Source organism: Vipera berus (genome assembly GCF_964194415.1).
Source record: "Vipera berus genome assembly, chromosome: 11".
NCBI classification, from domain to species: Eukaryota; Metazoa; Chordata; class Lepidosauria; order Squamata; family Viperidae; genus Vipera; species Vipera berus.
Window position 1 is genome coordinate 4941998 of NC_138214.1, and position 12503 is coordinate 4954500.

A 12503-nucleotide genomic window follows, 5' to 3' on the forward strand; every position below is an offset into this window, starting at 1 on the left:
CAAAGATTGCAATGCATTAAATCTTAACCCAGCTACTCGTTTTAGATATATTTTTTTGGTTGAAAAAAATCTTGATTAATTTCCTTTGGAGACCCTGAGAAGATGTAATAACACTATATCTGCCAGGAAAGCTTTCAGCAAAGATGCTTTGGGAGTTTGATGGAATCTTGCTGTATCGTTTGAAAATTCAACAATAACTCCCTATGGCTTTGCTTCCTTGCAAGAGCTATCTTCAAATAGATCCCCGAATGCAACACAGGATGTTGCATCAAAGTTTCCTGTTAATAGAAATAAACTAAAATTACTACATTACACCCCCTGTCTACCAGGTATCTGACATAACCAATTGATTTCCTTTTTTCTTTCCTTCCTTCCCTCTGTGTTATAAAAGTCTTAACTGCTTGCTAGTTGAAGCATTGATTCAAAGTATGATGGATCAGAATGGAGCTGGAAGGGACCTTAGAGGTCTTCTAGTCCTATCCCTTGCTCAAGCAGGAGACCGTATACCATTTCCTGACAGTTGGAACAATTAACCAGTGGAACAACCTGCCTCCAGAAGTTGTGAATGCTCCAACACTAGAAGTGTTTAAGAAAAGACTGGACAGCCACTTGTCTGAAATGGTATATGGTTTCCTGCTTGAGCAGAGGGTTGGACTAGATGACCTTCAAGGTTATTTTCAACTATTCTATTCTATTCTATTCTATTCTATTCTATTCTATTCTATTCTATTCTATTCTATTCTATTCTATTCTATATTTTCTATTCTATATTTTCTACTCTATTCTATTCTATTCTATTCTATTCTATTCTATTCTATTCTATTCTATTCTATTTTATTCTTCTATTCTATTCTATTCTATTCTATTCTATTCTATTCTATTCTATTCTATTCTATTCTATTCCATTCCATTCCATTCCATTCCATTCCATTCCATTCCATTCCATTCCATTCTTATTATTTCAGACAGGTGGCTGCACAGTCTCTTCTTAAAAACCTCCAGTGATGGGGCACCCACGATTTCTGGTGGCCAGTTGTTCCACTGGCTAATTGTCCTCATTGTTAGGAAGCTTCTCCTTAATTCCAAGTTGCTTCTCTCCTTGATTGGTTTCCATCCATAGTTTCTTGCCTTGACTTCTGGGGCTTTGGAAAATAACAATGCTGCAGTTGAAGCTCCTTGTCAATATATACACGTGCATGTGGGTGCGCACACATGAAAAATTCAGTTGAACGAGACAAAGAAGCATTCAGCATAGAAACAAGGCTTAGAGAACGAAGACTCGCTGTACTTTAGAACATGGGATAATTTCTATCCATGGCTAGAAAAAGGAGTCGGAGAGAAAGGAATGTGATATGTAATTTTGAATATATGTTAACAAGAAGGCTATTGAATGATTAATTAACATATTGTTTATGATAATTAACTAGAACTATTATTGTTTGTCAAACACATGAGCCCAGACATTATGCTGTTTGCTAAATATTGAGAATGTTAATTGGAAAAACCCCAACCCTAACCCTAACCCCGACCCCACCTTATTCCTAACTCTATGAAAACTAATAAAATCTATACAAGAAAAAAAGAAAAGAAACAAGGCTTACTGAAGATCTAGTCCAGTGGTGGTGAACCTATGGCACGCGTGCCAGAGGCGGCACTCAGAGCCCTCTCTGTGGGCATGCATGCTGTGTCCTGGAGATGGCGAGGGACTGCCCCCACCGTCCTGGCCCCGCCTACCCAGTCTGCCATGACCACTGTGGCCACACCCACCTGGCACCCGGTGATAAATAAGTGGGTTTTGGGGTTGCAGTTTGGGCACTGGGTGTCTAAAAGTTTCGCCATCACTGATCTGGTCTTTCAGATCTGAACAAAACGGAGAGGCGTAGATGCATGAGTTGAGAGAAATCACAGTAGCTTTCCCAGTCTCACAGGGCTGACTTAACCATCTTTCGACCTATGCAAAAACAGCATCTATCAGAATCTAACATCTGATTGCATTGCCCCGAATCCTAGGATTTAATACTGTACAGCTAGTCCTTGACTTAGTTTGTTTAGTGACCGGTTGAAGTTAACAACGGTCCTGAAAAAAGTGACTTAGGTTCATTTCGTGGCTTCCCCACAGCCAGGTGATAAAAAGAATGTAGATGTTGGCAACTGACTCATATTGATGACGGTCACAGTGTTCCCATGTCAGGGGACCCCCTTTGGCCGACCTTCTGACAAGCGAAGTCAATGGGGAAGCCAGATTCGCTTCACAACCGTGTTACTAACTTAACAACTGCAGCGATCTCGTAACCGACTGTGGCAGGAAAGGTTGTATAATGGGGCAAAACTCAGTTCAGAAATGCTCCACTTGGCAACAGAAGCGTTGGGCTCAATTGTGGTTGTAAGAACTGCCTGCATTGGAGCCTTGGTGGAGCAGTGGGCTAATGCCTCCTTAAGTAACACCAGCTGCCTGCCATTAGTGCAGGTTCGAGTCCCACCAGGCTCAAGGTTGACTCAGCCTTCCATCCTTCCCAGGTAGGTAAAAGGAGGACCCAGATTGTTGGGGGCAATAAGCTGACTTTGTAATAATGCCGCTTGGGGTGTGTGTGAAAGCCCTAACAAGCAGGCATATACATAGAATGAAGGCTACTGCTAAGCTTGTAAGCCGCCCTGAGTCTTCGGAGAAGGGCGGGATATAAATGGAATTTAAAAAAAAAATTATACGTTGCTCAGTGTCATCCGGCTCTAAGCAACTTCTAAAATCATGCGTATATTGGAATAAAGATAATCATTAAAAATTTAACACAAACCAGACTAAACATATCTGCAGCAAATATGATATTCTCGGGGTCCCCCCCCCCCGTAGCTCAGAAACTTTAATTGTAACAACTTGGCCCAGCTTTGTGTTTTAGCAAAGCCGTTCTTCCTTGTTCGGTTCCCTACCTTTCTTTCTCCCCTCTTCTTTTTTAATTGTCTGCCCATCCTCTTTCTGAGACTTCGGGAGCTGACGAGATATGCTTACTGGCTGACAAAAAGGAAATTTCATCTGCACAGAATGGAAGATTACATATAGATGGGCTGTTGGGAAAAAAAGGCTTCTCCATTGTCTAACTTAAAACAGCTAAATAATTAAATGGTTAAAATCCCTATCTATTTTCTTAGATACCGTCAAATCATGAGGGAGAGGGGAAGAGAGGGGGAGAGAGAGAAAGGGAGGGAGAGGGGGAAAGTGAGAGAGGGAGAGAGAAAGGGAGGGAGATGGGGAAAAGAGAGAGGGAGAGAGAGAGAAAGGGAGGGAGAGGGGAAGAGAGAGAAAGGGAGAGAGAGAAAGGGAGGGAGAGGGGAAGAGAGAGAAAGGGAGAGAGAGAAAGGGAGGGAGAGGGGAAGAGAGAGAAAGGGAGAGAGAGAAAGGGAGGGAGAGGGGAAGAGAGAGAAAGGGAGAGAGAGAAAGTGAGGGAGATGGGGAAAAGAGAGGGGGAGAGAGAGAAAGGGAGGGAGAGGGGGAAGAGAGAGAGGGAGAGAAAAGGAGAGAGGGGAAGAGACAGGGAGAGATAAAAGGAGGGAGGGGGAAGAAAGGGAGAGAGAGAAAGTGAGGGAGATGGGGAAAAGAGAGAGGGAGAGAGAGAGAAAGGGAGGGAGAGGGGAAGAGAGAGAAAGGGAGAGAGAGAAAGGGAGGGAGAGGGGAAGAGAGAGAAAGGGAGAGAGAGAAAGGGAGGGAGAGGGGAAGAGAGAGAAAGGGAGAGAGAGAAAGGGAGGGAGAGGGGAAGAGAGAGAAAGGGAGAGAGAGAAAGTGAGGGAGATGGGGAAAAGAGAGAGGGGGAGAGAGAGAAAGGGAGGGAGAGGGGGAAGAGAGAGAGGGAGAGAAAAGGAGAGAGGGGAAGAGACAGGGAGAGATAAAAGAAGGGAGGGGGAAGAAAGGGAGAGAGAGAAAGTGAGGGAGATGGGGAAAAGAGAGAGGGAGAGAGAGAGAAAGGGAGGGAGAGGGGAAGAGAGAGAAAGGGAGAGAGAGAAAGGGAGAGAGAGAAAGTGAGGGAGATGGGGAAAAGAGAGAGGGAGAGAGAGAGAAAGGGAGGGAGAGGGCGAAAGTGAGAGAGGGAGAGAGAAAGTGAGGGAGATGGGGAAAAGAGAGAGGGAGAGAGAGAGAAAGGGAGGGAGAGGGGAAGAGAGAGACAGGGAGAGAGAGAAAGGGAGAGAGAGGGGAAGAGAGAGAAAGGGAGAGAGAGAAAGGGAGGGAGAGGGGAAGAGAGAGAAAGGGAGAGAGAGAAAGGGAGGGAGAGGGGAAGAGCCACCAGTGTAGCTCATTACTTTCTTCTCCCCAACAAATGGTTGCATAATCTCCAGCATTCAGGCAATTGCCAGGGGAGTGGGGGTGGGGTGGGGGGTTGAAGAGGGAGAAAGCCAGCAGATTCATGACTCAGAGATGACATAAATTTGGGCTTTGTGAGCAGAGTTCCAGAATGCAAAGAGAGAGAGAGAAACACACACACACACACACACAGAGGCTATGCTTATTTTTTTTAATACCGTTCCCAGATACCTTTTGTTGGTCTGCTGCAGTGGTCCTTCAGATGGCTTAATACCAGCAAATGACACAAACAACTAATCCCAAGGGACAAACAAACAAACAAACAATGTGGGTCAAATGAAGCCACCGTCTGCTGCCAGAACCAACTAATTCTCCGTTGACCTGGAGAAATGGGTCTGTTTCCATTTGTTTTCCAAATTTTTTAAAAAAGAAAGCTTCCGGCAACATTCGGTAGCATTTGAGAAGCACCTGAGAAAGGCCTGTTTCTGCTTAGTTACCTGCGCAGGTATTGGCTGGCGTACTTCAATAAAACACAGTCTCTGACACAGATCTAGACCAGCTGTTCATTTAGTGATGGCACCGAGAAAAGCGGCTTACGAACGTGTTTTCACACTTACCACCGTTGCAGCATTCCCACAATCTCCCAGCTTACATTTGGGTGCTGGACTCACATTTACGACGGTTGCAGCGTTCTGCAATCTTCTGACTAGCCAAGTCAGGGGTGGAAAACAGATCCACTTAACAATCGTTTTACTAACTTAACCGCAGGGTTCCCCTTAAAAACCGTGGCGAGCAAGGTCGTAAAATGGGGCAGAACTCACCTGACAGACGTCTCACTTCACAATAGAAATTTTGGGCCTCGACTGCGGTCATAAGCCAAGGACGGCCTGTATCCTTGTTCACCTATATATTGATCCTTACAATCTTGGGAATTGCAGATAGCCCTTGACGGACAAGTAGTCGTTTAGCATCCAAAGTTACAGTTACTGAAAATAAGGATTGATGACTGTCCTTGCACTTACGGCTGTTACAGCATCCCCGTAGTCACGTGATCCAAATTCAGGTGCTTGGCAATCGGCATATGTTCGCAATGGTTGCAAAGTGCCCAGGTCACACGATCGCCACGTGCGGCATTTCCAGCTGGCTTCCGGCAAGCAAACTTCCTTTGCCTAACGACTGTGCAATTTGTTTAACAACCAATAGAAAAATCATAACAATCAGGTACGGCTGACTCAACAAGCTCTTTGCTTAGCAATGGCTTAGCAATGATTGTAAGTTGTGGGCTGCGTGTACTGATAGCCCCAAACATCTCTCTCACACCAAGAATTTGCTAGATTGTGCTGTTTATTGATGGATCTTTTAAGCGTGTTTTGACCGTGTCATTCGCTTCCCTGACGTGGTTGCATTCGGCTAGGTTGGCCTTCTGGGGCTTGCGTTTATTTGTGAAACCTTCCCCACCATGTCACAAATCAGAGGCTTTTTAAACACAACGGGAGAAACCCGCACAAGGTCACCCCATGTGGCGAGCTTTTCATGTTCTTGTGAGGAGGTTTCAGGAGACAAGGTCACCATGGCAGGAGATGTTTGTCATCTCCCACAAGGGCCTCGGCCTTGGCACGTGAGAACGGTTGGAGCAAAACCGGTGACCTTGGGTGCTTCCGGCCTGCTGGAACACAGTTTCGACATTCACACACTCGAGACTGCAAGCAACTGTGACAACGGAGAGAGAATTTCCCACATTCAAAGGGTTGACAGCCCTTCCCTGCCTTATCCAAAGGACGGTCCTTTCATGTACTGCACTGGAAAAGGCGAAAATAAATGTGATTAGTGTCCTTATTTTATGTGGGTTTTAAAAAATATATATTTAGCCCCCCCCTCCCCGAAATAAGTACTCAATGTAAGTGTGTAAAATTGGAAAGTGTTTCTAAGGAGCCCTAATTATTAAGAAGATAAGGCTAATGGGGCTGGGGTTTCTTCTAAAGAAACTTTATGACTGCTTGCTTCATCTTGACTTGCTAAAATTGCTTATTTAACAACCCATTTATGAGCTGCTTATTCTGTCTGCAGCCGCACTTTACATAGAAGCAAGGATCTATTAACGCAATCACCACCCTACTATCTTTACTTTTTCTGAACTCCACAAAGGCAGGGGAGAAAGGCCTTTTGATGCCAGAAAGTAGAGGTTGTCTAGTCCACAGGAGTTGTTTGTATTAGTAGCTGAAAGGCAAGACCAGTTACCGTTGTCCCAAAGGTGCTTTTTCAAAAGGCAACTGGACTTGGTTTTGGAAAATGCATGTCCTGCCTTCTGGTGCTTTGGAGAGTTGGTTGACCCTCCCTTCTTCTTTGTGGAAGCTCCTCAAGTACTGGAAGATTGCTATTATGTCCTGACCTAATCCTAGCTCATCAACTGTTCATCAAAGACTTTTAAGTCATCAGAATTGAAACCTCCTGTTTTTACAAGAGCTGTGGTGGCGCAGTGGCTAGAATGCAGCATTGCAGACTGACTCTGCCCACTGCCAGGAGATTGATCCTGACTGGCTCAAGGTTGACTCAGCCTTCCGTCCTTCCGAGGTCGGTAAAATGAGGACCCAGATTGTTGGGGGCAAGAGGCTGACTCTGTAAACTGCTTAGAGAAGGGCTGTAAAGCGCTGTGAAGCTGTATATAAGTCTAAGAGGTATTGCTATTACCCTCCCTCCCTCCCTCCCTCCCTCCCTCCCTCCCTCCCTTCCTTCCTTCCTTCCTTCCTTCCTTCCTTCCTTCCTTCCTTCCTTCCATCCATAACTCTGCTAAGTGCCAGCGATTCCGACTGGCTCAAGGTTAACTCAGCCTTTGTCCTTCCAAAGTTGGTAAAATGAGGACCCAGATTGTTGGGGGCAATGCGCTGACTCTGTAACCCACTTAAAGAGGGCCGTGAAGCACTATGGGGCGGTATAGAAATCTAAGTGCTATTGCTATTTCCAAAGTTTGCCATAGTGGCGAATATCTGTACCCCGGGCGTAAGATGAGGACGAAGGTTTGTTCACCGAGCCTATGGGTTGGTTTCCAAACGTTTCATTACCAGGCTAGGCCACCTCTTCAGTGGAGATTAAGGGATCCAGAGTTTAATTTAATTTAATTTAATTTTAATTCCATTTATATCCCGCCCTTCTCCGAAGACTCAGGGCAGCTTACAAGCTTAGCACTAGCCTTCATTCTATGTATATGCCTGCTTATTAGGGCTTTCACACACACCCAAGCGGCATTATTACAAAGTCAGCTTATTGCCACCAACAATCTGGGTCCTCATTTTACCTACCTCAGAAGGATGGAAGGCTGAGTCAACCTTGAGCCTGGTGGGACTCGAACCTAATTGCAGGCAGCTGGTGTTACTTAAGGAGGCATTAGCCCACTGCTCTTCCAAGGCTCTTCAAGGGGATCCACTGTTTCCAAAGTGTTGGGATCCTTCCTCCTGGACATCCCTCCATGCTAATTACTTTGTTCTTCTGTTCTTCCTAGTCTGTTCCCAGTTCTCCAGAGGAGTCTATGCCATCTTTGGATTCTATGACCAGATGTCAATGAACACACTGACCTCCTTTTGCGGGGCGCTGCATACGTCCTTCATCACGCCCAGCTTTCCAACCGATGCTGAGGTCCAGTTTGTCATCCAGATGCGGCCGGCTCTGAAAGGGGCCATCTTAAGCCTTCTGACCTACTATAACTGGGAAAAATTCGTATATCTCTATGACACTGAACGAGGTAAGAATACACTTTTTCCCCCCTAGCTGATTTCTTTCCTGTTCAGGTGGTCCTTGACTTACGACCACCTTTGAGCTCAAAGTTTTTGTGGTTAAGTGAGACATTGGTTACGCGAATTCTTGCCACCTTTGTTAAGCAAATCACTGCAGTTGGTAAGTTCATAACCCAGTTAAGTGAATCGGGCTTCCGCGTTGACTTTGCTTCTCAGAAGGTCACAAAAGGGGACCCTGCAACCGTCATAAGTACGTGCCAGTTGCCAAACATCTGAATGTTGTTCACATGACCATGCAGATGTTGCAGTGGTCCTAAGTGTGGAAAAAAAGGTCATTAGTCACTTTTTCAGTGCTGTTGTACTTTTGAAGAGTCACTCAATGAACTGTTGTAAAGCGAGGACTACCTGTATATCGGAACTATAAGAAGGATCTTGTTAAGTTAGACCTCAACAACTTATGTTTATGTTTATTGGACTTATATACCGCCCTTCTCCCGTAGGACTCAGGGCAGTTCACAAGGAATTTAAAATAACAATACAAATTACAAAAGTTAAGAACAATTAAAATAATTAAATTTAGTCCTTGAACAAAATAAAACCCCTATTAAACTCCAATTAAAACCCAATTAAATAAAATTACAATTAAAAATTCTCTGACAACCCCCCAACCATCAAATCTGGAGGTGGCATCTACCCCCTTTGATTGTAAATGCATCAAAGGAGTCAGACAAGAAAGGTGAATCTGAAAACCTCTCAACAATGTTTGACATACACTTCCCAACACATCCCACTATTCTCCCTGCTATCATAATTTTTTTATCTATATTTCTTCCCTCTTGGAGTTTGATACCTTTTATACCTGAGCCCCTTTTATTCCTCTAAATGTCCTATGAGATAAGATGGGATGAGAGAGTATAGGTATTCTAAAGCAGGGGTCCCCAACCCTTGGGCTGTGGACTAGCACTGGGCCGCGGCATGCCAGCAACCGGTCCGCACAAACAAGCAAAGCCCCATCCGTGGGATGCAGGCAGCACACAAAACCACACCCCTTCCAGACCGCAGAAAAACCTCTGTCCACGGAACCGGTCCCTGGTGCCCAAAAGGTTGTGGGGAGGTACTGTTCTAAAGTTTCCCACTGAGTTTAATGTTTGATCTGTCATTTATTCCCCCTTTTGTTTAGGAGCAAGCGCCTGAGGCAAAAACTCTCTGGAATTATTGACTTGGTTTAGAAATGAATTCGCTTTGATTTTGGGAATCGATTTCATTTGATCGGGAAGTTCAAATCCAATCCGTGAATCTGTTGGAGTCAGCTTTCTGGATTGGTGTGCGAGGAGCCATTTTTGTTTCTCCACACCATCACCCAAAATCAATGGGAACGCACCTGAAGGAAGTCAGTCCTCCGAGCTGGTTGTTTTAGCATCATCCATTTGTTTTGACGTGGCATACCAATTTGATTGATCAGTTTGATTGAATTGCTTCGGGACTGAATTGCCAGATCAAAAGTCTGCAGCATTCCTACTATAAGTGTACAATATTTGATACAGAATAGAATAACACAGTTGGAAGGGTGTTCTAATTCAACCCCCTGCTCAGGCAGGAAACCCTATACCATTTCAGGCAAATGGCTGTCCAGTCTCTTCTTAAAAACCTCCAGTGTTGGAGCATTCACCGCTTCTGGAGGCAGGTTGTTCCACTGGTTAATTGTTCTCAGTGTCAGGAAATTTCTCCTTAGTTCTAGGTTGCTTCTCTCCTTGGTTAGTTTCCATCCGTTGCTTCTTGTGCTGCCTTCAGGTGCTTTGGAGAATAGCTTGACTCCCTCTTCTTTGTGGCAACCCCTGAGATACTGGAGCACTGCTATCATGTCACCCCTCGTCCTTATCTTCATTATACTAGATATACCCAATTCCAGCAACTGTTCCTTATAGGTTTTAGCCTCCGGTCCCCTAACCATCTTTGTTGCTCTTCCCTGCACTCTTTCTAGAAAGATTTGGTTGAGGTCTTTAGGAGTCTCTGGTGCATGTGAGACTTTGGGTGCAGTTATGATGCCGTGGTGCCTTAAGACACTCCAGATCTTTTCTTCTGAACCAGGGGTGAGCAACTATGGGAGCTGAAGTCCACAGTTTGTAAAGGGGCCATAGCTGCCAATCCCTATTCTAAAGGGTTGCAATAAGTTTTGTCAGCATCTTAAATGGGTGGCAATTCTTGGACAGTCTCTCCTAATGCATCATAAATAATTTTCAACCAGTTTTCCAGACCCTCTTCAGTCACAGTGGTAAATGATAAGTTCTTGAATGAGATGGTAGAATGAAAGTTCTCACATATGTTGCTGCCTTTGGAAAGAATGGGGTGGGGGAAAGATCCTGGAACTGTCATCCTTTTAATAATTTGCACTGTCAATTTCTTTTGCTGCTTCGGGGCACAACCACTTCTGGAAGACAATACAGAACAATTTTCTGTCAAGTCTGGAAATATATTGTCATTTAACTATCTCCTGTCTCTCTTTCTCTCTCTCTCTCTCTCCACACATGTAGACATTATTAGCTTACGAGGGTATTGTTAAAATTGGACAATCCGTGAGAAATTGCAGGGAGCCATTTCTTCCCAGCTTAAATATTGCATTACCAGGCAAATTGCGTTTGCAAGCATTTTCATAGCAAGCGGCTGTGTTAGCAGCTGCCAGAGAGAAGGGAAGCCTGAAGCTCAGTCTTAGAATGAGGTGTCACAGAAGCTCTGCAGAATGAAACGAACTCTGTTTCAGGCGATTGGGAGGCTGGAATATTCTTTGCGGGCTGAGGAAGGACTTATAGCACAAGGGCCCCACAATTTACTTCCTTGCCTTTGTGTGACATTTTAAGGTGGCTAAGAAGCAATCCTCAGAAAGGGGCTTAAGTTTACCTTGGCTTTATCTTGGTTCAGACTAACATGGTTGGGAGTTTGAGATTAGATTGTGACCTGGAAGGCATTGCTTTATTTTTCGCCAGCTACCTAAAATGTCACTTATCTTTTCTTATGAACTGAAGCATTAGAGCTTGGCAGGAGAGAGAGAGAGAGAGAGAGAGAGAGAGAGAGAGAGAGAGAGAGAGAGAGAGAGAGAGAGAGAGAGAGAGAGAGAGAGAGAGAGAGAGAGAGAGAGAGAGAAGGAAAAGAAAGGAAAAGAAAGGAAAGGAAAGGAAAGGAAAGGAAAGGAAAGGAAAGGAAAGGAAAGGAAAGGAAAGGAAAGGAAAGGAAAGGAAAGAATAAGGCTTGTGCCACAGGCTGACTGGAATTTGAAGAAGCAGGATAGGAAGATGAGTGACACTTGTCAACTTTGATGTTGGAGAAGACTCCTGAAAAATCGTGGACAGCCAAGAAAACAAGCAAACGCATCGCTGAATAAACCAACCCATTAGCTAAGGCTTGAGGATTGGTGCTTTCTGATGATATGACGTAGTTGGGTAAAAAAATCTCCGCAGGCGCAGAGAGCACCCAGGACCCCACAGTAGGGAGTACAAAGGGGAAGGGGGCTAGGGGCCAATAGTCCTAGACTTGGGCAGCCAAGCCCAGCACTTGTGAAAACATGGTTCCTTGAGAATCCGACCCCACATGCTGTTGATAAGCAGGCTCCCATTTTAATAGATTCTCATTTAAATTTTAATGAGCGCATAAATATGCAATGCTTCAGCTACTCTTTGCAGGGTAAGATAAAGCGTGTTTAATTTTCATTGGGTATATAAATCGGTAAATAATTTAAGTAAAGGGTACTTTGTTCACTGTGCAAGTTGGGTTGTAGCTCAGAGCTGCTGTTGAGGACAATGTCTTATGCATCTGAAATGAGATGAAGGATTCATTTAATTTCTATCCCCATCCCCTGGCCTGTCTGGCTCTTTACTTGAATCAGAGTTGGGTTTGGGTCACAGGTCTCATTGCTCCCCAACCTGCTAGCTTTGTTTAGGTGAGATCAAGAATTAGAAGACTGTTTTTGTGCTGATGTCATCCGAAGTTTTATTTCTGCCTTTTGGAAGAAACGACTTAAGGATCCAGAATTGCTTCAATCTCTTCCTTAGCATTTCTCAGGACAGTTTCTGCTGCCTTGTGATTTTATTTTAGTGAAAGGTGGAAATGTGTCAGATAAATGTGTAGATGAGGTCAAAAGAAGCCATCAAAACAAAAAACGAAAAAACTGGAATTCTACTGTTTTGATACGGACTATAATAACAGAATTTAGAAAGCCGACAGCATTTTTCCTATCTATCCCTCATATACCCAAGGCTAAACAGATGTTTTAAATCTCTGTAGTCCTCTGCAAAATGAATAAATGGCTGGGAAGGAATTTTACTGGCAAACCTATCATTCTAGGAATAGAAGTTTCTGGAGAAATCTGGAAGGTTTTTCTCTGGACTGTACAGCTTGGATGGGGGAAGCCTGGCAGTCTCTGGTAGTTCAAGCCACTGGCTTATTATTCTACCCATAGGGATGCACTAGGAGAAATTTTCAGATTTCTTTTTTCC

The 12503-nt window shown here is 44.4% G+C and overlaps 1 protein-coding gene across 1 annotated transcript in view; it reads left to right on the forward strand.

Moving 5' to 3' along the window:
* Nucleotides 1–12503, forward strand: part of GRIA3 (glutamate ionotropic receptor AMPA type subunit 3) — a gene marked incomplete at its 5' end in the record, with an annotated part of 118856 nt that overhangs the window by 24023 nt on the left and 82330 nt on the right. Inside the window, one exon of the mRNA XM_081336513.1 lies at nt 7785–8024. Within this exon, the coding sequence (XP_081192639.1) occupies nt 7785–8024 (240 nt within the window). The remainder of the gene's footprint in view (nt 1–7784; nt 8025–12503) is intronic.